The 24,799-nt window shown below is 42.5% G+C and overlaps 1 protein-coding gene across 3 annotated transcripts in view; it reads right to left on the bottom strand.

Moving 5' to 3' along the window:
- The window catches only part of GRIN2A (glutamate ionotropic receptor NMDA type subunit 2A), a 446,460-nt gene that overhangs the window by 67,630 nt on the left and 354,031 nt on the right, over positions 1-24,799 (bottom strand). For all 3 annotated transcript variants that reach the window (XM_079944201.1, XM_079944202.1, XM_079944200.1), the window contains exons 7-11: positions 20,255-20,423; positions 19,989-20,142; positions 15,235-15,360; positions 11,201-11,430; positions 2,281-2,441 (exon numbers count right to left, since the gene is read on the bottom strand). In XM_079944201.1, the coding sequence (XP_079800327.1) occupies positions 2,281-2,441; positions 11,201-11,430; positions 15,235-15,360; positions 19,989-20,142; positions 20,255-20,423 (840 nt within the window). The remainder of the gene's footprint in view (positions 1-2,280; positions 2,442-11,200; positions 11,431-15,234; positions 15,361-19,988; positions 20,143-20,254; positions 20,424-24,799) is intronic.

Raw genomic sequence — 24,799 nt, forward strand, 5'->3', positions numbered from 1 at the left:
GTGCTCTGGGTGGCAGATGGATGAGGAGGGAAACAGCCAGCCTTCAAGCATTTTTTCTAACCATTGTCATCACATTTATGCTCATGGTTTGTCCAAAGCAACAGTATATATGATGAAAAGACCACAGTGAAAACAAACAGAAACCCATACCCATGGCTAAGCTGCAAAGTCATCAAAAATTTGTCTTTTCTGGTATCTACTAAAATTGAACATACCACATTCTATAGCTCAGCAATTTCCACTCTTAGGTATATAACAAGAAAAATGTACTCACTTGTACAACAAAAGACATGTAGGAGAAAGCCCTTAGGAGCTTTACTCATAATAGCCCCACATGGGACACTACCCTAACATTCATCAAGATTAGAAAAGATGTGTGCATTTTGGTATATCCCCACAGCGAAATTCTACACAGCAACGAGAATGAAAGAACTGGAATGACACACAGTGATCTCACTAACAGAATGATGAGTCAAATAAAGACAAACAAAAAAGAAAACATACGGTATGATTTTATTATATGTTAGAATAACAGGGCAAAAGAATCTACTGCTTTAGAAGCGAGGATGATCTACAAAGATAGTAACTGGAAGAGGCGTGTGTGTGTGTGTGTGTGTGTGTGAGAGAGTGTGTGTGTGTGTGTGTGTGTGTGAGTGTGTGTGTGTGTGTGTGTGTGTGTATGTGGTGGGGGTTGTAGGGATTGGTGACATCTTGTTAATTGAACTGGATGGTCAGATCAGTTTGGACAAAGTCATCCAGCGGTATACTTAATACTTGTACTTGTCTGCATTTTTTGTCATGCTTTTTAGTAAAAAGTTTTAAAAAGTCATTCCAAGCCAGAATGAGCAGTGTGTGAATGAGTTTTAGATAAGAAATGGGTTCAGCTTCTAAATAAATGCTGTCCCAGCCCCTGTTGGGATACCGAAGAGATTCCAAAGAGACTGAAATGACAAAATGTCATTGGCCAAAGCTCCTGGAAATTATGCAGAGATCCGGGCTTGATGGCTTAGAGGGGCCCCCTCTGCCCCACCAGACACAAAGCAGCAGCAAGGCCTTCGCAGTGGGCCTGCAGAACAGCCCACAGGAAGAAGCTGCGCATTAATCGGCAAGGAGAGTGCACTACATCCCGCTTTACTTGCCAGGGATCCCTGACGATTGAGATGGTCCACGTAAGCAAATTTTCTGGATAAGCAAAACTTTCCTTAATAAACAATCCTTTCATTTAAAACAGAATCTTTTTTTTTTTTTTTAGTGGTACGCGGGCCTCTCACTGCTGTGGCCTCTCCCGTTGCGGAGCACAAGCTCCGGACGCACAGGCTCAGCGGCCATGGCTCACGGACCCAGCCGCTCCGCGGCATGTGGGATCTTCCCGGACCGGGGCACAAACCCGTGTCTCCTGCATCGGCAGGCGGACTCTCAACCACTGCGCCACCACGGAAGCCCCAGAATATTTTTTAATGGAACCCTTTCAAAAACACATTTCACACTTCCCTGACTTTTCAAAAAGTTGAAGAGTCCATGGAATAGAATTTAACCTTTACAGCAAATAACAACACTAGCAATTATGTCCTATCTCTGTGCCAGGCACTGTCCGAAATGTTTTACCGCAAATTTTCTCTCTTAGTCCTCATAAAACTCCTATGAATTAGGTCCTATCATTATTCCCATTTTATGTATGAGGATGAGAGTGACTGAAGAACTGTCCAAGGTCATAAAACAGGTCTTCTGTTTACAGCTTCAGTTATTTCGTGTCTGCTATCCTCCACAATGCCAACAGGCAGACGGAAACGTTAGCTGTACCTTTAGAGAGACTGAGTTCCCAGCTTTTCTCTCCGTATTTCCTTTCTCCTTCCTCAATGTGACACTCTTAGTTTTCACAGAAAGCTACATGCCATAAACTCCTATCCAAAATCAGATGAAAACTTACAGTACTTTGTTTTCACCACTTTAAATAAACTCCATCTCCTTAGATCTCCCTATTGGCTAAAATATCCCATTGAGTTGGACCAACTTCTTTATCAGTTTAAGAAACCCCTCTGGTTCTCTGCATTTCAAAGTGTCCTGGATTTGCTTTTTCTTAACACAGTTCAGAAGGAAGCTTGTGATACTCATCAGATTAGCAAAAGCAGCCCTCAACTGGGGGCCTTCTTGACTTCCAGCTCGGCTCTCGAGAACATACAACAGTGGAGGCAGACAAGCACAAAGGCAAGGCGTGCAGTCATTTTCTGTGAGGTGTGTGGATGGGCAGGCCTGCAGAGCAAAAGAAACCGTCATCCTTACCCTGTTTTCAAGCTGACCAAGGCGTCCTCTACTCCCTTCTGATTAAATTTGGTCATGTACTGATGCATGTAGGGGTAGTTGTTCCGAATGTTTCTCTCCGTACTGCCGTTGGGCACCGTGCCAAATCGAAAGGGAGGGGAATAGTCGTGAGGTCTCTGAAACTGAAGAGAGACAGAGAAAGGAGGAGGAGGAAGAATCAGCCGTCATTCTGTCTTGCCTCAGGAGTTACACATAGGCACGTGCTAGCACAGGACAGTAAACACCCACTCATTTTTGTGCTTCCTTTCTACTTAATCACACCTTCCACTGGTCTGGGAGCTCCAGGAAGTCAGAAACAGTGTCTGTCTTCTTCCTTACTGTTCCTCAGTGCCCAGCATAGGGGCTGGCTGGGTGTGCGATAGGTATCTGTTGGATGGAAGTTTTCGTCTCCATTATAGAGACCAGCCTAGTCTTAGGCTCACAGGCAGTGCTCAGGAAATGCTGATTACGCTGGAATTAATGTATGACTTCAGTTCATTCATCTGCCTTATCATGAAATTTTCTGAGATCCTCACCAATCACTCCCTTCTCTGGACCCCATTTACAATTTCTTTCACCTCACCCAGAAAATGACAAAGGGGGGCAGAATTTGCCACTCCTGAAATATGCCTCTTTGGCATACGGATTATCTGGGGGCTGGGTACTTTTTAAGAAACAGCAGACACAGGAGAAACTCTGAAAACTGAGTAGAAGTTAACTCTTTTGGAAGAGGCAAACTCTTATATTTGTGAGGGTGTCTTCCTCTCTGTATCTGGAAGAGGATGACTAAATCTCTAAAACTCTTATCCATGGAAAAGGCAGCAACTTAAATCTGCCTCACTACCATGCCCTTGCTTACTGTGCTCTTCCTGGTCTCCTCCCAGAACTGGCCTTTCCTTCTCCCCCCACGCCCCATCACGCCTCCCATTACCCTACATCTTCCTTTTGTCTTCAGCTGAAGATAGTACTTAAGCTGGTGGTTTGGGCTATTTCGGGGAGTTACTCAGTTTTCTTGGGTATCTCCCATACATACAGATGGTATACATGTTTTTCTCCTGTTAAATCTGTCATTTCTTATGGAGGGTAGAACCTGGAAGGGTAGAGGGACAATCATTTTTCTTCCCGTACAAAGACTCTATGTCATTCACTCACCCTCCAGCCATCATTCATTCATTTGCTCATGCATGCATGCAATACTTATTGTGGTCCTAACACAACCCAGGCATAATGGCAGGTTCCATGAACGTTTCTTGAGCTGAAGTCCATACTAACCATTAGCTTCCCGGTGATGCCCATGTCTGGTATGGCCTCTTGAGCCTCCATAAAGGCTCACTGTCCATGCTCTACTGGGTTTCCCTGCTTGGCTGATGTTGTCTGTGAAGGGGGTCAGAACAGGCCTCCCCAGGATGTGCCACTTGGATCATGTGGTTGCTTTTTCATTCTATGAACGTTGTGTACTGCATTGACTTATTTTCATACGTTTCATCACCCATGCATTCTTGGGATAAATCTCACTGGGTCATGGCATATTTTTCTTTTTATATGCTGCTGCTTGATTTGGTTTGCTGGTATTTTGGTGAGGATTTTTGCATCAATATTTTAAAAAGATACTGGTCTATCATTTTTTTTCTTGTGATTCCTTTGTCTAGTCTGGTATCAAGGAAATTCTGGCCTCAGAGAATGAGTTAGGTAGTGTTCCTCCTCTATTTTTCTGAAGAGTTTGAGAAGGATTGGTGTTAATTCTCCTTTAAAACTGTTTGGTAAACTTCACCAGTGAAGGGGCTTCCCTGGTGGCGCAGTGATTGAGAGTCCGCTTGCCGATGCAGGGGACACGGGTTTGTGCCCCGGTCTGGGAAGATCCCACATGCCGTGGAGCGGCTGGGCCCGTTCTTTTTTTTTTTTTTTTGTGGTACGTGGGCCTCTCACCGCTGTGTGCCCCCCTCATGCCCACCCCCCAACCCCCGCCGTGGAGCACAGGCTCCGGACGCGCAGGCTCAGCGGCCACGGCTCACAGGCCCAGCCGCTCCGCGGCATGCGGGATCTTCCCGGACTGGGGCCCCAACCCGTGTCCCCTGCGTCGGCAGGAGGACTCCCAACCATTGCACCACCAGGGAAGCCCGAATTTTTCTATTCTTTTTAAAAAAAATTTTTATTGGAGTATAGTTGATTTACAAGGCTGTGTTAGTTTCTGGTATACAGCAAAGTGATTCATATATATATATGGATATATATATATAAGAATATATATATTCTTTTTTATTCTTTTCCATTATAGTTTATTAGAAGATATTGAATATAATCCCCTGTGCTATACAATAGGACTTGTTGTTTATCTATTTTATATATAGTAGTTTGTATCTGCTAATCCCAAACTCCTAATTTATCCCTCCCCCTAGTTGTGCCACTTTGGCACATGATTTATTTTTTAGCTGAAGGCAATTGAGACCCTGTGGGCTCAAGAGGAACTTTCTCTGCTCTGTTAAAGAATTTAAATTGGGGGCCTCGCCCATAATAAGAGTTATTACCAGAAATAACATTTTATGACCTGTGACAGGCAAACATTTAATTACTGAACGTCTGCTCTTCTCATCATCCTGTGAATTGCCCTCCTCCCCTCTGGAGCCCCAGGCCCCTAGCCTATTCCTTAGCTCAGGACGGCACATCTACCTCATTTTACCTTTCTGTCTCTGAACCTCTCATATATGTGGGGTTCCCGTATGTATGAAATTAAGTTAGATTTTCTCCTGTTAATCTGCCTCATGTCAATTTAATTCTTAGACCAGGCAGAACCATCTAGAAGGGTAGAGAAAAGTTTCTTTGCTCCCCATCTGTTCACACCTTCAGTGTTTGGGGCAACCTAACCAGATTGGGAGTCCAGAGAACTAGGTCTAAGTCCCAGAAATACAGTTAAAATCTAGAGGCAGCACAAGGCAATGGTTACAAGTGTGAGCTCAGCCTCACAGGTTCCAAAGTCAGGTTCTATTCCTTACAGACTGTGGGGCCTTAGAGAAGCCACCTTACTTCCCGCTGCCTCCACTTATTTTCCATCTGCAGAGTGGGAAACACATGTGGGGTCAATGGGAAGACCTAAAACTACAACTTTTGTCAAGTAATTAGAATAGTGCCTGCAACAGAGTAAGCACTCAAAAATAAAACTACTCTCACTCGTCACTTCTGCCATCATCGTGGGCAAAAAAAGTAACCTGGGCCTCATTTTTCTATGAAATATGGAATTCTGGAACTAGAAAGTGATGATTATAGTGACTAACATGTTTTGAGGATTTGCTGGGGGCCAGCACTGTGCTGAAAACTTTACAAACACTGCCTCATTTCATACAACAACCCTGCCTGGTAGCTAATCTTTGAGGCTCCATTTTACAGATGAAGAAACTGAGGCTCAGAGAGGTTCTATGACCTACTTAAGATTACGCTCCTTGTAAACAGCAGCCCAGATTTCAAACCTAAGGTCTGAACTCTATCATTCCTCCGAGACCATTACTAGTGACCTCTCCTCTTTTAGAGGTGAGGACCTTGAGACCCAGAGAGGGAAGGACAACCAGCAAATCTCTGGCAGAACCAAGGCTGGGATCCAGAGGTCTCTCAGATTTCCACATCAGCATGTCTTCCACGGAACTGAGAAGTGCCGGAGGAAGTGTCCAAGTTTACCCAAGAGTCAGGCTAATCAGAAACACTATTCTTCTTTCTAGACACACACTTCTTTTCACTGTTAATTAAACTTTCCAGTTGAAGATTGCTCCCCTTAAATTAGGCACGCTGCCGCCTAATAAGCAGCCGTAACTGGATTTGGGGGAAGTGGCCATGCATTGTCCCAGTGAGATCCTCCTGCTGGGCACCTTGTGTTGGGAGCGTGTGTGTATGTACAAGTGTGTGTTTGTGAACAGAAAATGCTCTTTGCACTCACTCAGGCAAGCAGTGCCTCAACTCACCACCTAAAAGGGGGAGGCACCAGCCCAGTCCTGTTTGCACAGCAGCTGTCTGCTCAGGGCACAGAGGCAGCAGCACTGCTCATGAATCTAGTCATTGTAGCAGCCGCTCCCAACCTCCCGAGACATCTGATGGCCTATTTGCCTAACTGCCTTCCCCTTCACTCACCATCTGTAGCAGAGGAGACACGCAGCTCTTTTAGATTCCCTTCCTTCCCTGCGTTTGGTTTGCACAGCGATAGAGACAGACATTCGGCCTCGGTGATGAATTTCCACACCTCTCTGGCCTTGATTGTACCCTCACCCACACTAAATTCAGCCTGGCACCCAGACCTAGGAACCTTTCCCGCTCCACTAAAGGCTGTCAGACTTTTAAAAGCATGACTCACAATACATCTTCCATCTCCACCCTGTAAAGACACACTTTCTACTTAGGATGTATTCTGATGTAATCCATGGTGGTCTACTATTTTAATGGTCACAACTCTTAAATTAATTTCATGACTCCCTAAAGAGTCATGACCTACAGTGTGAAAAGCAGGGGCAAGGATGACTCATCGCCGGAATCCCAGGGCCTAGGGTGGAGGGCACACTCTGTGTTTCTTAGGGGAATGATTTCTGATGCAACATTCTCCCAGAGAGTTCCATGTGCAAGCAGGAAGAAACGAATGTGGGCTCCAGTGCAGGAAGGGGTGGTGCAGAGGTCTCCCCCATCAACAAGACCACAGGGCAATGTAATCATGAAGCCCAGTGTCAGCAGAACTCCTCACAGCTTCTCTCTCAAGGTCGCCCTCATGGTTCATATTAGCTGGCTGCACCTGGCCTTGGGCTTTTCATCTGCTACTTTAGAACTGAGACATTTGGGGCATTTGCTTAAACCCTCTGAGCCTCTGTTTCTCCATCTGTAAACTGAAGACTGCTTTTGCAATTAGAGTGTTTAATGGCATCCCCTAATGCTTGATAAACACCACCTCATCACCTGTTGTTACCCAGCATGACTTTAGTCAAATAAAGGATCCAGTTTCCCTCCAATGTAGAGAACAGAAGATCAGAGGAGTGTATTCTACACTTTTTTCCACTTGGTATGTGAGCAGGTCTGAGAGTCATTCCAGCGAATAAGTCATAGCAAGTGCATTATGACGGACGGAGTAGAGATACAGGTCTGGGAAGTAAAACTTCTAGGAAAAATGCGGCAATTAATCAGGACATTTCTTTATTTCTCTTATGAACCAAAAAATACACAATTATTAAAAATATCTATCTTCTGTGGACATAAGTAAGGAATGTCTGGTACTAAAGCCCCTGTTTCTAGTAAGGTCTTCTCCCACTGGTGAGCTCCACATGCTTCTGGATGTAGCATCAAACTGCTGTGGTCCTTAAGAGGAAGGAGAGGCTCAGAGGCCTCCATTCAACCAATAAGAATGGTGGACAAGGCTCACCCAGCACAACTCCCCGAGAACACATTTATGGGCTCATCCACAAGGTACATGCCCTGAATTTCCTCTATTGCTGTCACAAAAGGCCAACTCAGTGCAATAATATTTCAGACCCCAGAAGTGAGGAATGCTTCGAATTAGGCAATAGTGATGGTCATGAGGAGGGAGCCGAGGGAGATGAAGAGGAGAGGGGAGAGGTAGTGGAGGGGGTGGGAGGAGGCTTGAGGGAAGAAATACCATTTATAATAGGATTATCTACCATGTGCCAGGCACGGTGTGAGGATTATTCCTAATCCTCGTATCAACCTTGCCAGAATGGTATTAAACCCCCTCTATCAGGAAATTAAGCTGTGGGGATACTGACACACTGAAGGCCATACAACTACTATATGGCAAGGTCAGGATTTGAATCCAGATCCATTTGACCCCTATGGTGTTGCTTTTTCCACTACATTAGTCTGCCTCCCAGGGATGGATTTCACCAACCACAGTAACACCCAACATTTTGGAAAGGGTCGCCACCAACATTCCAACTTCTTTAATAATTCCTAGGGGAGCATCTACCCATGAATTCACCTACGTATAATTTAACCCCAAGCTCATCTGAGCACACCGTGGGCTCCAAAGGTGCTTCTTTCACAGCAAGTATGCAAATGGCTTAAAAGTATTATAAACCTGAGCTGTTACATAGGTATTCATGATAAAAAGAAAGAAAGAACACTTGTATACAGTATTCAAATAAATTGATTCAATATAGATTTTGATTTTGCAGACTTTCTTGGTATATTTGCCATTAATCTTCTGGGAGCATTTAGCTTATTTACTCTAGGAATTTTGCTGTTTATCTAATTGTATCAAACATTTAATTAAAAGAGCTATCTGCTTGCTGCTAACACTCTGAGCATGGAAACTGAGCTGTATCTCATGAGGATATGGTATCTGTTACTAGATGTTTCCAAATCAGAGAAGGTCAGTCTAATTATTAGTGTTTCTAATTAGTTTTCCCGCAAGCAGTCATGTTATTAGACCCAAAACTAGGTAGCAAGGGATTTTTCCCCCTTGCTATTGAAAATAGCAACAAAAAGCAAAATACGCTGCCAACTCCTTTCTTGAAGAATCTTCTCATCCAAAACTTGGTTTCCCACTGCTTCCAATGTATCTCTGGTCACTTATTCTAGGAACTGTACGTTTGCTCCCATGATGTGATGGAATCGCATAACAGTTACAGGCAACCGGGCACATTCACATGTGCAGCCTCCTTCCATCCTTACCACAACTATGATTCCCAAATGTTCAGAGAGGAACTAGGAGGCCCAGCAAGGTTACCCAACAATAAAGGCATCACACAACTAGTATGCAGCAGAGAGGAAAAGGAACCCAACTTTCCTGACTCTGAGTGTAGGGCTTTCTCTGCTGCCTCCCAGATGCCATGTGCTTTAGGTGAGCCAACGAATTGGGTGAGCATGATGTATTAGGGCAGGGCTCCAGGAGAAACCAGGAAGGACACGGGGGAAGAAGGTTAGGGAAGGTGAGGAAGCCAGCCAAGGGTGTGATTGTGAGCAAAGTCTCAGCCTCGGCCTGATCCTGCAGGGAGCTCTGGAGAGTAAACTGCACCTCCGAGTTTGCCTAGAAGCAACAGAACAGCTGGGCTTTTGTACTCTCACACTGGTTAGCCATTGGTTACAGGCAACTGCAAGATTTGGGGGACATAAAAATATCCAGGCATTTACCATTTCAGTGCCCCAAGGTAATCATCCTCTGAAGGTCCCTGGTATGAACCTTTGTCAGCAAAGGCGAGGCTGGGCACACAGAACTGAGAAAGGGATCCGAGGCCCCAGGCAGGGTGCCCGCAGCATCCAACACCGTGCATTTCCCGTTCAATCAACAAGTGTGCACTGAGCATCTACTAAGTGTCAGATAACCCTGACATCCCCTTCCCCCAAGTCAATTTTAATCTCATCAGTTTTACAGCACTTATTCCTGCCTGGAATTTTCTTCTCCATTGCGTTTACTTGTGTGTCGTTTATTTCTTCCTACTGGAATTTAAGTTTCATGGGAGCACAAGCTCAGGCTGCCAAGTTCACCATGGTGACCAGGAAGGCTCTCCCAAGGGGTGATAGTTTCCCTAAAACCTGAAAGTCAAGGAGAAGCTGGCCATGAGAACAGAGGGGGAAGAACATTCCAGGCAGAGGACATGGCAAGTGCAAGGGCACTGTGGTAGAAATGCACTTGGAGTGTCTAAGGAACGGAGAGAGGGCCTCAGCAAGCAAGGCGGAGGGGACATGGGGGGATGGGCCAGATAATGCAGGGCTTTGTCGCCATGACGCAGAGAGTGGCATTTACTCAAGTGGCATTTCCAAGGAGGAGCCATCAGAGAGGCCACCTGCTCATAAGGTTGGTGGCGCTTTTGTGATGGTGACTGACTCCAATCCCTCACCTTCTCTCTGATGACAGGCCCCTCTGTACCTCTTTCAACCACCGTGTAAGTCACGGATAAGCTGTTAAGCCTTTTCATGGGCTGATTTTCTATTCAGCAGTCTGTTGATGAATGCTGAAAGGATATATGCAGACTCATGCCAATAAGACATGATACTGAGATTTTATAAAGAGACAAATTATCCCCACATACAAGACAGAAAATCTTTGCAGTGCTGCAGTCCCCACACTGCTGAGCTTAGCAAGTCAGGGTTTGTTTCCTGAAACTAAAATTTCAATAGGAAGATATACCCAGTTTACCTCTTCCTCCCTGCAGGTTTCTGAATAGCTACTCACACCCTGCAAACTTCGTTCCATGGCAGCGGAGAATGGAGAGCGCAGGTGTTAACACTCCCATCTCCCTGATGTGGGAAGCACAGCCCCAGGAGGGAGGATTGAAGGTGAGTCTGAGTAAAAGGAACCGGTGGGAAATGAAAAACCTCCCTGCTCCGTTTGCGTCCCTTGAAGAAATTTCAGGTGAGTCAGGAGTGCTGGTGATGGGGCTGATTGGCTACATAGTAAAAAGGAGCTGTCAGTTTTGTCTCTGGGTAGGGCTTACAGAGGACTTTTGTTTTCAAGTCAGAGAATCCAAGGCATGGAGCACGTAAGAGACTCAAACGAAGTCACAAAACTAGGAGGTACCTACAGCCGAGAGCATCTCACTTCACCCCAAGTTTCTCCTGATCCAAGGCTAGTGGATCTCCCTCAACATCACACTCTCCTTGGCAAGACGAGCTCTAGCCTAAGCTGTAACATGAGTCACAGACCTCAGGAAGCATCAACACAGTCATGTAAGTGTGAGAAACGACCACGGGGGAAACTTCGTTTCCAAGTTAGATCTAGACACTTTAAGACTTAGAAGCTAAGCTTAAGCTTCCGTTCCTGGAACTTTTAGAAATATGCCCATTTGAGTTAAGAGGAAAAAACAATCCTCTGGCTTTGTGCTTTAGAGTTGATGGGTTTGGATGAGAGTCTGATTTTCTTCCTCTGAGGGGAGAACGTTTAAGATCAACCCCTCAGGCAGAGATGAAAGCAAAGTGACCTTACCTTTTTGTCACTGAGGCCAGTCACTTGGTCCACAAACTCCTCCTGGATCATGAAAGCAGCCAGATTAGCCGTGTAGCTGGCCAGGAATATGACGGCAAAGAAGGCCCACACGGACACCATGATCTTGCTGGTGGTCCCTTTAGGATTCTGGACAGGCACGGAGTTGTTAAACACCAGGCCCCAAAGAAGCCATATAGCTTTTCCAATCGTAAAAGAAGGCCCATGGGGTGCTGCAAATGACAGGAAGGACATTCTCAGCGCCTCCTCAAAATGCACACTGGTGAGTGTTTGATACTATGCAGTGGCCCCAGCAACACTGAAGGCTGCCAGAAGACGGACTTAGATCATAGCGTGTCCCATCACTGCCCCAGAACCACACACACAAGGAGTCCTTTTCTCTTTAAAAATTAGCATTCTTCCCACATTTCTATATATTTGGCTTTTTGCCACATTTCTAAAAAGACAAAGAAAGAAAGAAAGGAAGAGAGAGAGAGGGAGGGAAGGAGGGAGGAAGAAAGAAAGAAAGAACAAGAAAGAAAGAAAGAGAGAAAAAAGAAAGAAAGAAGGAAGGAGAGAGAGAAAGAAAGAAAGAAAGAAAGAAAAAGAAAAAGGGAAAAAAGAAGGAAGGAAGGGAGGGAGGGAGGGAGGGAGGAAGGAAGAAAATGGTTATGCAAAACATGGGTTTGAATTAGAAGTAGTGTTATGACCTGTTTTAAATGTGGATTTGATTTCCATTTGGGGAAGCAGAGCTTTACAAAAACATGTGCATGGGGGCTGCTTCGGTATTCGTCAGATGTGCTTTCGTATAAGAACCATGCAATTCAGAGGGACTGGTGCTTGATATTCTAATCTGATTGTTCCTAGCCATGGCTCCTGTTCAAACTCAGATGTAAGATATGCACAACGTAGGAATTAAACCAAACTAAAACGCTCTCCAAATGGAGACATTAAGGAACAGAACAATAGAGCTTAATTCTTCTAACACTTCACAGATGGAAGACATTTGGTTGCAGGGTCATGGAAAATGAACTCTGATATCACAGCACTTTTTCTCCCTCAGCGTATTCTTAAGATTCTTTTTTTTTAAGATTCTTAAGTGTTCCTTGCAACAGACTTAACTAAAGAGGCAGAACAATATGCCAAAATTTATTGGGCAGGGGAATAGGCAGGCTGTAAAACACACATGTTAGAGCTTTCAAGTCTGTTTTTGTGCAAGGGGAAAAAAATCAATTTATGCCCTCATTTCATGGGAAAAAGGGTCTTCCTTTAACAGAAGGTTTTTATGTCATTTAAGTAAATGAAGATATGAAAAAATGATCTACTTAGACTTCAGTTGGCGATGCACACAGAGTGGGCAATAAATAAAGTGGCAGCAGTGAATCCAGATTGATGGAAGTTACGAAGTTCTGGGCAGAGAGCCTAGTTGGGAAGCAAGCTTTCCGCACATGGGAGGCCAAATTCAGGCTATCGCGATACTTACAATATCCATATACAACACATTAGAGAGAAGGCAACTAATTCTATTATTCTCAGTTTCAAGCTCTCCTCTTTTTCTTTGCCTAATTTTATGATCTTCTGGGCTTATTCCCAAGAGGCTGAGAATTCTTAGTAAAAAAGTAGAGTCAATCCAGTAAACTTCATGAACTACTTAATTTTATTAGGGATGCGTGTTGATCAGAAGTGATAGCTATTTGGGAATCAGAAATGGGCAGTTGCAGGGAGCTGTCCAAGACGTTTGGGAATTCCTGATTCATGAAGACTATTACTGGGTCATATAATTTTCCCCATAAAGGACAATGAGATGTAACAGAAAACTATTTTGTGCAAGGAAATAAGTAGCTGTCATTTCCTGAGGGTTTCTACATGCGGATGAGTAGAAAACAAAAAGGCTCCAGGTGATGGAAGGAGTTTGCATGCTAGGTTCCTTCCTGCACAATAGTGTGTGCTTCAGCACGTGGTGGCCTTTGGATAGCTTTTTATCTTCCAAGATACATTTCAAATGTATCCACTTCTTTCCATCTCCATTCTCTCCATCCAAGTCTAAAGCACTGCAGTTCTTTCTCTTGGAAAACTGTACCACCTTCCTAACTGGTCTCCCTCCTTCCACTGCTGCCACCCCTCCCATCGTCTTAATAGATAGATAAAAAGTGACCTTTCCACACCGTACAGGTTTGTATTCTGCCTCTTCCCTGCCATTGTATTTTGAAGAAAAGCTGAAATGCTTACCACAGTCAACAGCCTATCCCTCTGACTTCATCTTATACCACTGTCTACCTCACTTACTCATAACTTTTCTGTTTCTTGAGCATATCAAGATTGAGCCCATGCCAAGGCCTTTGTATCTGCTGTTCCCTCTGCATGGAATGCTTTTCCCTCAGTTTTTCATAGGACTGAATCCTTCTCATCTTTCAGGTCTGAACTCAAGCGTCATCTCTTCCTAAAGCCCTTCCCTGCTGGACCGTCATACTTAAGAAGCGCCCATATCCCATCACTTCACTTTGGTTTTTCTCCCTTCTTCTTGAGATTTATCACAATCTGTGATTATTCACTTATATGTTTACGTGTTGTCTCCACAACTAAATTCGCTGTGGGCCAAGGATGAGGAAATCTCCATCCCATTTACCACGTTAAACCCCTGCTCCGGTACCAGGTACTCCGGAAATATTCATCAAATAAACGCACGAATTCACAAACAACACAAGCTCTGATTTTGCAAACGTAAATATCTACTCTCCTGCAGTATGATCACCCATAGAACATTGCCTCAGGACCCACTCTGTTGGAAAGCTTCTTACTAGTTAATTACATTACCCATTTAGTGAAATGCTGGCAACTCTCCCACTTAAACACAACGTGATTACTTGTGGCATTTTAACTACATTTGGTTGACGGCAGGTGGTTTATGTGGTAACAGTGGTTAAGAAGAAGCGGGAGGATTTCAGTAAAACTAGGTTCCCAATAGATTCCTGTGACCTGCTGGCTCTTTCCAATACTGAATCTTCCAAGCAAAAAGAACATATGGCAAATTAAAGTGCCTTGTTTTTGAATAACTGTACCTTGAAGATCTGCCGTCTTCCATCATCTAAAGTCATTTTTCAGGAAAGAGATTTCGTCCTGGCACCCTTCTGATACCATCTACTTAGAATGTGTTGTGCATTGAGAAAAATTCACTCAAAATTGTGTAATGTGTTTATGTATATGGTTCATGTGGGAGCCTCTTAAAAAGTTATGGCCGGGCTTCCCTGGTGGCACAGTGGTTGAGAGTCCGCCTGCTGATGCAGGGGACGAGGGTTCGTGCCCCGGTCCGGGAGGATCCCACATGCCGCAGAGCAGCTGGGCCCGTGAGCCATGGCCGCTGAGCCTGCGCGTCCGGAGCCTGTGCTCCGCAACGGGAGAGGCCACAGCAGTGAGAGGCCCGCATACCGCAAAAAAAAAAAAAAAAAAAAAAAAAAAGTTATGGCCGATGAATGCATCCCAATTCAATTTTCTACTTACTGATTGCCACTTTATCAAGTACAATGCACTAAGGTCAGGCACTGTCAAGAGGAAAATGTAACTGTTTGGGGAAAGTCACCATTTTATCATATATTTATATATTTATCATCAAACGAATGTGAGCAGATTTGGCAGTTTGGAGAATGTTCTTAGCCTAGATTCTATAAAACCATTTTCTTTGCATAGACTGACGTTGAGACTCACTAGTAGTTTTAACATTTGTTTTGATGCACATTTTGACAACTGCCAGAAAACTTTTTCAAATATGCTTTCTCAGCAGACATCGGTAGTTTTTCACTTAACTACCGACTCCACATTATAGCAAGATTAAAATGTCTCATTTTTAAGTTTACCCTTCTTTTCAGTAGAAGGGAATAACCCATACTTGTATGGCACTGCAAGTAATATCAATGACCCAGCATGATTTATACGATGGTACAGCAAGGCAATATAGGATAATGTGTTCTAAATCTGAACTCTTCATTGAAAGTAAATTACATAGCATTGACTTTGAATCATGCTTATGAAGCTAGTCTCACCTTTCCCTTTGGCTAAGTTTCTGTTGTATCCAACAGGACTGAAGTATTCAAATACGAAAACAGCTATGGCGGATACAATGAGCAGCATCACAAACATCATCACCCAGACGGAGGCGCTGAATGGTTCTGCAGGTAAACAGGCCGGAGGGATGGAAACATGGTCAGTGAGCGCCTCCTCACAACCAGGGCTAGCAGGAAGCCTAGAGGGCCATTTGCAGACTCACTGAGAAACCCGCTCTGATGTGAATCTGATCATTCAAAAGAAGCTAGTCATTGTTTATTCATACATTTAAATCATTCTCTATTCTACAAAATATTTGAGGTGTTTTATAAGAATGCACATCATAGGATAAAAACAGAAAAGCATATGACATTTTACAAATCAGGTCAAGGATAATAAAAACAAAATATAATGATAAGACCAAGGGAGAAAGTTAAAATGCAAACCAAGAGGCTACAGGGTCCTCTGTAATTATAGAATCATCCAGGGGACCAAAGCTAAAGAGAAACAAGACTAGATTCAAATAGTCAAACATAAGGCACCTGCGAATCAGCATGAGTTTTATTTTTATTTTCATTTTCATCTTGACATGCTGGAGGGAGGACGTGCAGGAATTCTAGAAGTAAAGGGAGAATTATAACCTGGTAGAAAAGGATCGTAAAATCGTGGGATTGACAGGAATATTGGAATGTCATAGTCTGCCCCCAATACTACCACTCTCTCCATTTCACCTACTGCTTCGGACAGATGGGATCTCTACAATTTAAAAATCTTGTCGAGGTTGGTAATGGTTAAACGCAACTGACAAGTCATTTGAGGATATTACATTCACACGAGAATTCAATGAAAATGCATCGTTTAAAGATAGAGGCAAGGAAGTAGTAGATGGATAGATGGTTATTTCCCCTAAAAATAGTTTTCATCAGCTCATTTTCATGTGGGTGTCTCAGAAGGGCAGGCCAAGACACAAGGTTCTAAATCTTAGATCACTTTAGAAAGGTAAGAGATACTATGTAAAACAAATTAACATTTTTATTCAAACTGATTGAGGACGTGAAAGTGAGCTGAAAGGAGCTATTTTATCCATGTATGACATAGATTTGCTAGAAAATCAACAGAGACTAAAATTTTTTAAATGAACATAGCTCCACCTGATTGCATCATTGGGAAGAAACTGCCCTTGGACACCAATGAACTTATAATCCTTTTCATCATGAGCAAACATTTTCTAAGAATAAAATACAAGAAGCCCAATAATACCTCTCGAATAGTACACAATTTATTATTTTTAAATGTTTTTTTTCTGATGAAGCTATTAATAATAATAAAGAACTAGGCTGATAGGAGGCCACCTTTTTATTAAAGTCTGTGACTACCTAACACAGCTAGAGTTCATCACAAATTCCAATGTAATGAGCTTAATATATAATAAGAAACTAATATGTCCGAAGCTTTAATGATATTGGATAATTTTAAAACCTGAAGGAATACTTTGTAATGCAGTTTTGATAGTGCAAATACTTTAAGAAGCAACAAGTACCAAGACAACTTACTTGACTTAAATAAGCCAAGATGAGCTCAAAGAAACCAATGAGACTAAAACTGAAATTTATCTTAGTTAAATTTAACTTGAGTGCAAACAATATCGTGTCCCTGAAAGCAGCAGTTTGGTAGTAAGGTGTATCCAGGAGAAAGAAATGAATAATTAGGAGATTAAAAATTACTTAATATTCAAAAATAGAGATGTTAAAGTAATTCTCCAGGTTGGATGTGCTGATGGCATAGTGTGTCTCAGCAGAGGAGGATCACTGTAATGAGTAAAGGAACATTATATACATGTAAAGTATTTGGTGTGTGCTTTGCACACTGCATACACATAATAAATTAAATGGAATAGCTGCTGGGTTCCGTGGTTAAAGCCAGAATTGGTGGTGGTGGTGTGCTGTCCAGGGTCCTGAAAAAGGCGTTCTAGTTTAAAACACGCACACTTATTAATCTGATAACTCCTTTTCTCTGCAGGTTATGATGACATTATTAAAAATATTAGGGTAAATCCTTACTGAATTCTTGTACTCACATGTCAGAATCTGTAAGCCTTCAGTGGACTTCACTGGGCACTTGATGTGTCCTAGTCACTAACTGGTCAGAAAATCAGATGGAAACGATCAAGAAACTGATCCCAGATGTTTTCTCACTTCGAAGTGACAACATCTGTCCCTTGACTTGTGAGGATGGCAGAGAGATTCTGCTGTAGTATTCTGGTTTTAGTAAGTTAGGTACCTATGAGTGCCATGAAGGATGGCTATTCCCAGACACCACACACACACACACACACACACACCCCACAACAAAGAAAGTCATTAGAACAATGATGAGCTACTGTCTGTAGTGTCTAAGATGTGACCCAGAAGTATTTTTAGATAGCTCTGGATTACATCCTCTACTGGACAGATTCAACAGATTCAACATCTGTCTGTGAAGGAACTTTAATCTAGAAGAGACCCCAGCTCAGCATTTCTTTGGATCAAAGACTCCAACCTACTTGGAAAGTCTTAAGAATTAACTGAATATTGCCAGAGACATCATCTCTGTCCTTGAAGAGTCGCTGGTTACATTTTGATACAAAAGCTCAGAGGCATTACCTGCAAGTGTTTCCGATGTGAGTTAATGGATTTTGCAGAGGAGAGAGAATAGGAAATAATGAAGAGCAATGCAATCAGATTTTGAATATTTGGCTCTTCCAGATGACTGAGCCAGTGAATGGAAAAATGTAGCTTAGCATGGTTCATTATGACTTTCAAAACCTGCAGATAATGACCGTAAATAAGGGGGTGCACAGTCAATCGAATAGGGATGTAATTTAGTGACTAGGAAAAGTATTAAGCCTTCTGTGAAAAAACAGCTTTAAAAATAGCTTCCTCTGGCTACAATTTATTTTATTCTTAAAGATACAGTAGGAAGAGTAGGGGGAAAGGAGGTTTAGCTAAATTTAGCAAAAATACTTGACTTTTATGGAAATGTTCTACTAACACAGATAAGATAAAAATCTAGGGAAACTGGGTTGAGGCCAGATTCAGTATCAGTGACTCATATTTATGAGACAAGTCAATGGAAATATTTTTCCTCTTTGATTGAACTGGACGAAAAGTTCTCTCTAGCTCACTAAGAAGATAAGTGGACAACTTTCTCTTTCCATTTCTTCCACGAACTCCCTTCCTCCAACCTCTAGGACCAAAGATCTCTGTTAAAGGTTCCAATAGGGAATGGGGAAAAAGACAATTACGAGTGACTGTGAGTGAGAGTATATCCAATAATTATTAACATTCTGCTTGTGTTGTCAATATCAGTAAGCAGTACTTTTCATGATCCAGTGAGGCTCCCTTATTAAGATATGGGCATCGTTATCCATATCAGACACAGGCACAGAAGGAACACAGTGAGGTGTGTATTTGTCAAGGTCCACATTACTCCAACAAAGGTTACAAAAATGGAAGCGAGTGCAAAATCAAATCCAGTGAGTGGTAAGGATTTCAACAGCTTCAATGGATTATGGAAAATGAAAACAGTAAATCCATATGTCTCTGTGAGTAAGGCAGTATCCAAAATCCTGTTAGTCAACATTTCACTCATGAGAATGAAGCAGAGAACGCTTCAGTGGATGCTAACACCACATATAAATGAAGACAGTGGAAGAGTAAGGCTATGGGCTTGGGGCTGGCATCCACAAATGGGCCCTAGTCTGCAGTTTTAGTTATCTAATAAACAAAGTTTTTTTGTCTTTGGAAAAATGTAAGAAATTCAGTTGACCCTAATCTAACTGTTTTCACTCTCTCCTGCAGTTTCCTTCTAGGGGGTCAATATTTGTCTTAACCTTCCCAATTTGGGACAAACCCACTGACATGGGAATGCCAAGGGGAAGTTAATCTGAATCCCATGATCTTCAAGACAGTCACTATCAAAAACTGTTTATGATGACAAAACACTCAACACAATGATTTCCTTTAAAGAAAAAATTAAAAATGCTTGGCTATATTCCATGCAGTTTCAGTTACACCAGCCAAGCTACCTAATGCATAGCTGCTAAAGAAAACCAGATGATAGAAAAAAAACAGAACTACCTTGCTTTAAAAAATAAAAACCTTTTGTGTAAAAACATAAATCTAGGAAACAGTTAAACGGAGAGTAAGAAGAATTTCTTCTCTTATAAACCATTCAGCTTAAAGGATAGGCACATTTAAAATATGATTCCATTAATTTTAAAACAGTGTATCCTCTTCAGACTGCTTCTGTTTTGTTTATCAGAGTACTGGTATAAATCATTGCACAGTCATCATTATTTTTACTCTTACATCCAGTAAATAAATGACTGTCATTCTAGTGAGGGATGGAGGATGGGTATGTGGCTGCTAAATAAAAGTTTATGAGCTGATTTAAATTAACTGTGGACAGACAGGTTTATTTTTTACATGCTTTCAAGGCTCTAAGCAATATATCTACTAATCTATATTCTGCACTATCAAGGACGGTATCTGAATATGTGATTGTATTTTTAGCAGCTATTTCCAAGTTAAAGATAAATGAAAGATGTTAACTGGGGGAAAATTTGCGTAATTCAATGCAACATGCTTTCAATATGCTGACGTGGTTACCTAGAACTGAACTAGGTCCTATCTGGTCCTGTCTTTTGAGCAAACAAGACAAAATACCTATAATTCCTCATAGGAAAGCAATAGTGACTGTGAAGTTCACATACCTAGAAAAGCAGAAGGTGATACAGTGCCATTGCTTCTTGAAACCATGACACTGATTCCCGTCTCCACAAAGGGCACAGAGAAGTCCACCACTTCAGAACGTTCCTCATTGATGGTGAGTGAGCCAACTGCCATGACTGCCCGTTGATAAACCACCTGGACACAAGGCAAAAAAAAGAACCGTCCCTTTACTTATCCTTCCCACCATCCCTGAGGACCTTGGGCCCTAAGTCTGAATGAGGGCCCTTGGGATGAAAAGATAACTTACCTCACCAATCATTCCATTCCACACATTGTTAACTTTCTTGCCATGCTTCCCATTAGTCACCAGGTAAAGGTCATAGGTAAACTTCACTGTTCTCGAAAGCTTCTTTAGGATATCGATGCAGAACCCCTTGCAGCATTTTTTAACATTCATGCCCTCATTGGTTGAATTGCTGTAGAGAAAATCCCAAGATGGTAGAGTATTAGTACCGGAAAATGTGTTCAGTCATTATCTACACTCTTCTACTATTTTTCACATGGGAAATAGAGGCCCAAAATGAGGAAGCGGCTTTTACAAGGATGTTCAGTGAGTTTATGACAGCAACAGTAGAAAGTGTCCTTAATTATGACAATAAGCATGACAACAGGTAACATTTCTTGAGTAATTACTATTTGCTATGCACTGTGATAAATGCTTTATACTAATTGTTGGATTAATCTTCACAACATTTTTCTTAATTAGGTAGTATTCAGATCCCCATTATACAGATGAGAGTTACTACGTCTTATTTTTTTAAAGCTTATAACACATACAACCTCTTTAGATCAGAGTTTAGTCATCTAATCTAAACTGAATTATAAAAACTTATTGGAAAATGGAGGAGAGGAAGATGTGAAATTCTCAGAGCAAGGAGAGTTTTGCTTTATCCTTTCACTGAAAATAGAGGTTGGCAACCAAAGGGAAGAAGAAAGGATGCCTTACTTACTTAGGAAAGATACTCTCCTTGCTGAGGAGAACTAAGAATTATCAGCTAAGAATCAGGAGACCTGGGGTCTACTCTGTGTCTGAGTCTGTGAACTTAATGTCTCTTGATCGAGTCGTCTTGCAAATGAAGGCTCATTCATAACATTTTCCCTCCCTACCTACGTGGAGGCAGTGTAAGAGGTGACACTACTAAATAGCAATGTCCTTGATCAGGAAAAAGCCCTATTAAAATACAGAGGGCACTGCTGTCGTAAAACCTATCATAATCTACCAAGGTTACATTTGTTGCTTTGTGTCAGCCACTCTCCTTTATTTACTTGACAAAGTCATACTCAAAGGACACTCAGAAAAACCAGAAGTGCTTTTAAAAGGGAAGGAAACAGGGGTCTTCCCAAGTGATAACGAAAACTATTTAAACCACTGCTACAGGAAGATCAAGACCTCTCTGGGCATTGCACTTGGTTCCACCTTGCCCTGGGGCATCCATTAGTACCATGGTCAGATGCTGAGTCACGTATTTCATAGGATACGTGCTGCCTCAATATTCCATTGTTGACACATCTACATACTGAATTGTTATCTAAGCACTAAAATGATGTTTATCTAACATCATTTGGTCTGTGTTTCCACATCTGCAAACACAGACCATATTGGGAACTTTTGTTGGTTGTTATCACAAACCTTGTGTGCGTGTGTGTGTGTGTGTGTGGAGGAGGGGGTATGACGACTTCCCAGACATCTGAGAAATGGTGCCCATGTCATCTCTCTGCTCTCCACCATCACCCAAAAGAAAGGGAGACTCATAAAAACAAATATGGGGAAAGGGATCCAGTAAGTCATCAATTCTCTGGCTGTATAATTTCCCAGTGTGGCCAGTGGATGTGCCTTGCGAGTCAGACAGAGCTGCTTTCAAATCCTGGGTCTGCCCTTGACAAGCATGGAAACTCGGACGGGTCTCTTCATTCACAGACCTCAGTTTACTTATTCGTGCATTGAGAAGGCTGATACTTACCTTGCAGGATAGTTGGAAATATTAAATAAGGTATCTAAAGCACCCCTCACATAGGTGCTTAAAAATATATTTCCTCTCTTTTCACCAATGATTTGACAGTTTAGGGGATTAACTGGCAGGATAGCCATTTATCCTTACAGATCAAAACAGGTAAGTTTTCCTCAATTTTCTCTTCACGTCTTAACACTCAACTAACAGGTAAGAAGAAAAGTCTGATTTCTCAGCCCATTTCCTACTACCTGATTTTTTAGAAGAATGATGTGTGCCCTCAAGACCCCACCATTTGCCAGAAGTGAGAGACAAAGGGTTTTCCCTGAAAGAATATCACCAAGAAAACAAACACAATCATGTTGTCCAACAGGAATCCTTTTTGGAACCAATCAGCCTGCCTCAAAGATGTTACCTTTAGGAAATGCAGTTGATCTAAACTGTGTTAATGTTGGGATGACTGGATCCTAGTAATTTTCTATTGCTTTCAGGTAAATCAAAGACTTTAATTTCACCTAGAAGCACAGTACAATTCTCATGTCACCAAGTGGGAAAAGGAAAATTGCAAGCCACCCCCTCCCACAGGAACCCAAATTGTGAATCTGAACTTGTTAATCTGTTTCTATTCTTCAGTTGAAAAGTCAATTCTTTTAAAGACAGTAACTTATTTGGAGGTTCGTTTCCTCCAGACCAGTGTGACTCAGCACTTGGTGATCTATTGTTTTCGGCTCCAAGTCTTCTGATTTTAAAGACTTTAATCTCCAATGACTGAGTGTGAAGCATAAGATGCCCTACTTGATTGGCCCTGTTGAATCAGAGAAGATATTGTTATCATAAAAGAGGTGCCCCAGTGGGGTTATACTCTTTGCTTTGTGCCAGCCACTCTGCTTTCTTAATTTGACCAAGTTCTGCTCAAAGAACACCCACCCAAGTCAAAACCTCCTTTGACAACTTTTCCACATTACCCCTTCTGTCATTCCCCCAGTTCATCACTTCCAAGTACTGCACTAGGCTTCCTTCTGTTTCCCAAACTCGCCAATCTCTTTCCTCCCTCAGGGCCTTTGCACCTGCTCCTCTAGCTGGGTGGCTCTTCCCTAGTTCTTCACATGTTTGGCTCCTTCTCCTCCTTTACATGTCACCTTAAATCTTACCTGTGTGAGCTGCAGGAGCCCCACATACCTCAAGTGACTCCCTTATCACACCACCTTATTCAGATCCTTCACAGGGTTTATCCTAATGTGGAGCTGCCCTGTTCCCTTATTAGTTGAGCAGTTTTTTAACCGTGTGCACCCCTTGACTGCAAGATCCTTCCCGGTTCGTTGACGCATCCCCCATGCCCAGCACTGTGACTAACACAGAAACTATGTTTCATGCGTATTTATTTATTGACTAATCTATTCAGAATTTCAACCCCAAAGAGGCTGATGACTCCAAAAAAAGCTGATGATTATTTACTGAATAATCCATAAGAATTTCAACTCCAAAAATGCTGCTTATTGATAAAAAAATTTCTCCAAACCAAAATGCACCTTCATAATACACTTAGCAATCATATTCTTAAAAAATTATCTTTGGGCTTCCCTGGTGGCGCAGTGGTTGAGAGCCCGCCTGCCGATGCAGGGGACACGGGTTTGTGCCCCGGTCCGGGAAGATCCCACATGCCGCGGAGCGGCTGGGCCCGTGAGCCATGGCCGCTGAGCCTGCGCGTCCGGAGCCTGTGCTCCGCAATGGGAGAGGCCATAACAGTGAGAGGCCTGTGTACCGGAAAAAAAAAATTATCTTTATCCAAAGCACTGAGCCACGGCGATTTGCATCTTGTATAATAAGAACTTAGGCTGGAATTTGGAATGTGGGAGGAAAAGTATCCATTCACCCTCCGTTCAAGTTTCATCAACATTGGGGTGTCATATTCTATGCTTGTCACTGAAGACACAAATATTAATAAGCCACATTCCCTATATTTAGGCAGATAATACTCTGGGGGAAATACAGACAAACTGTAAGCCATAAAAACAAGTGAGAAAGACAGCTAGAGAGTGCTATGGACTGAATGTTTACATTCCCCTCAAATTCATATGTTGAAACCCTAATCCCCAATGTGATGGTATTTGGAGAGGTAATTAGGTCACGAGGGTGGAACCCTCCTAAATGGAAGTAGTGCCCTTATAAGAAGGAGCAGGACAGCTTGCTTCCTCTCCCTCTGCTCTCTACCAGGTGAGGAGAAGACAGCCATCTGCAAACCAGAGGGTCTCCACCAGACACCAGATCTGCCAGCACCTTGATGGTGGACTTCCCAGCCTCCAGAACTGTGAGGAATAAATGTCTGTTGTTTAAGCCACCCACTCATGGTAATTTGTTATAGCAGCCTGAACTGATTAAGACATAGAGACATAGCCAGGGTACTGTGGAAGTAGGGAGAACTAACCTAGCTTGTGGAGGGAGTGCTTAAGACTTAAAGGGCAAGCAAAAATTGTCCAGGTGAAAGGAGGCCATCAGAAAATATTCAGAAAAAAAAAAAAAAAGATTTCCACCTAGCGGTAGGCTTTTTCCTTTTGTGAATCCTCCACAAGGGTGGTATTTGTGTTTATGTTTGCATTACAAAGGCAAAATTCAGGGCCTTGGACTTGGCCATGAAGCTTTATGTATCTCCAAAGGGTTTATAGATTAGGGAGAACCCTTCACCAGGGGATCTGATAAAAAATGTCAGTTCCTCTTCAATCGTAATAAAAGAGGAAATGACTTAGATGCAATGCTGGTTTGTTGCTGGTGACCTAGGAGAGCCCCAGGAGATCAGCTCCACCTTAAGCACATCAGAAAGTCACTTGTAAGGTGGATGTTGACCC

This window comes from Stenella coeruleoalba, assembly GCF_951394435.1.
Source record: "Stenella coeruleoalba genome assembly, chromosome: 15".
Classification (NCBI taxonomy): Eukaryota; Metazoa; Chordata; class Mammalia; order Artiodactyla; family Delphinidae; genus Stenella; species Stenella coeruleoalba.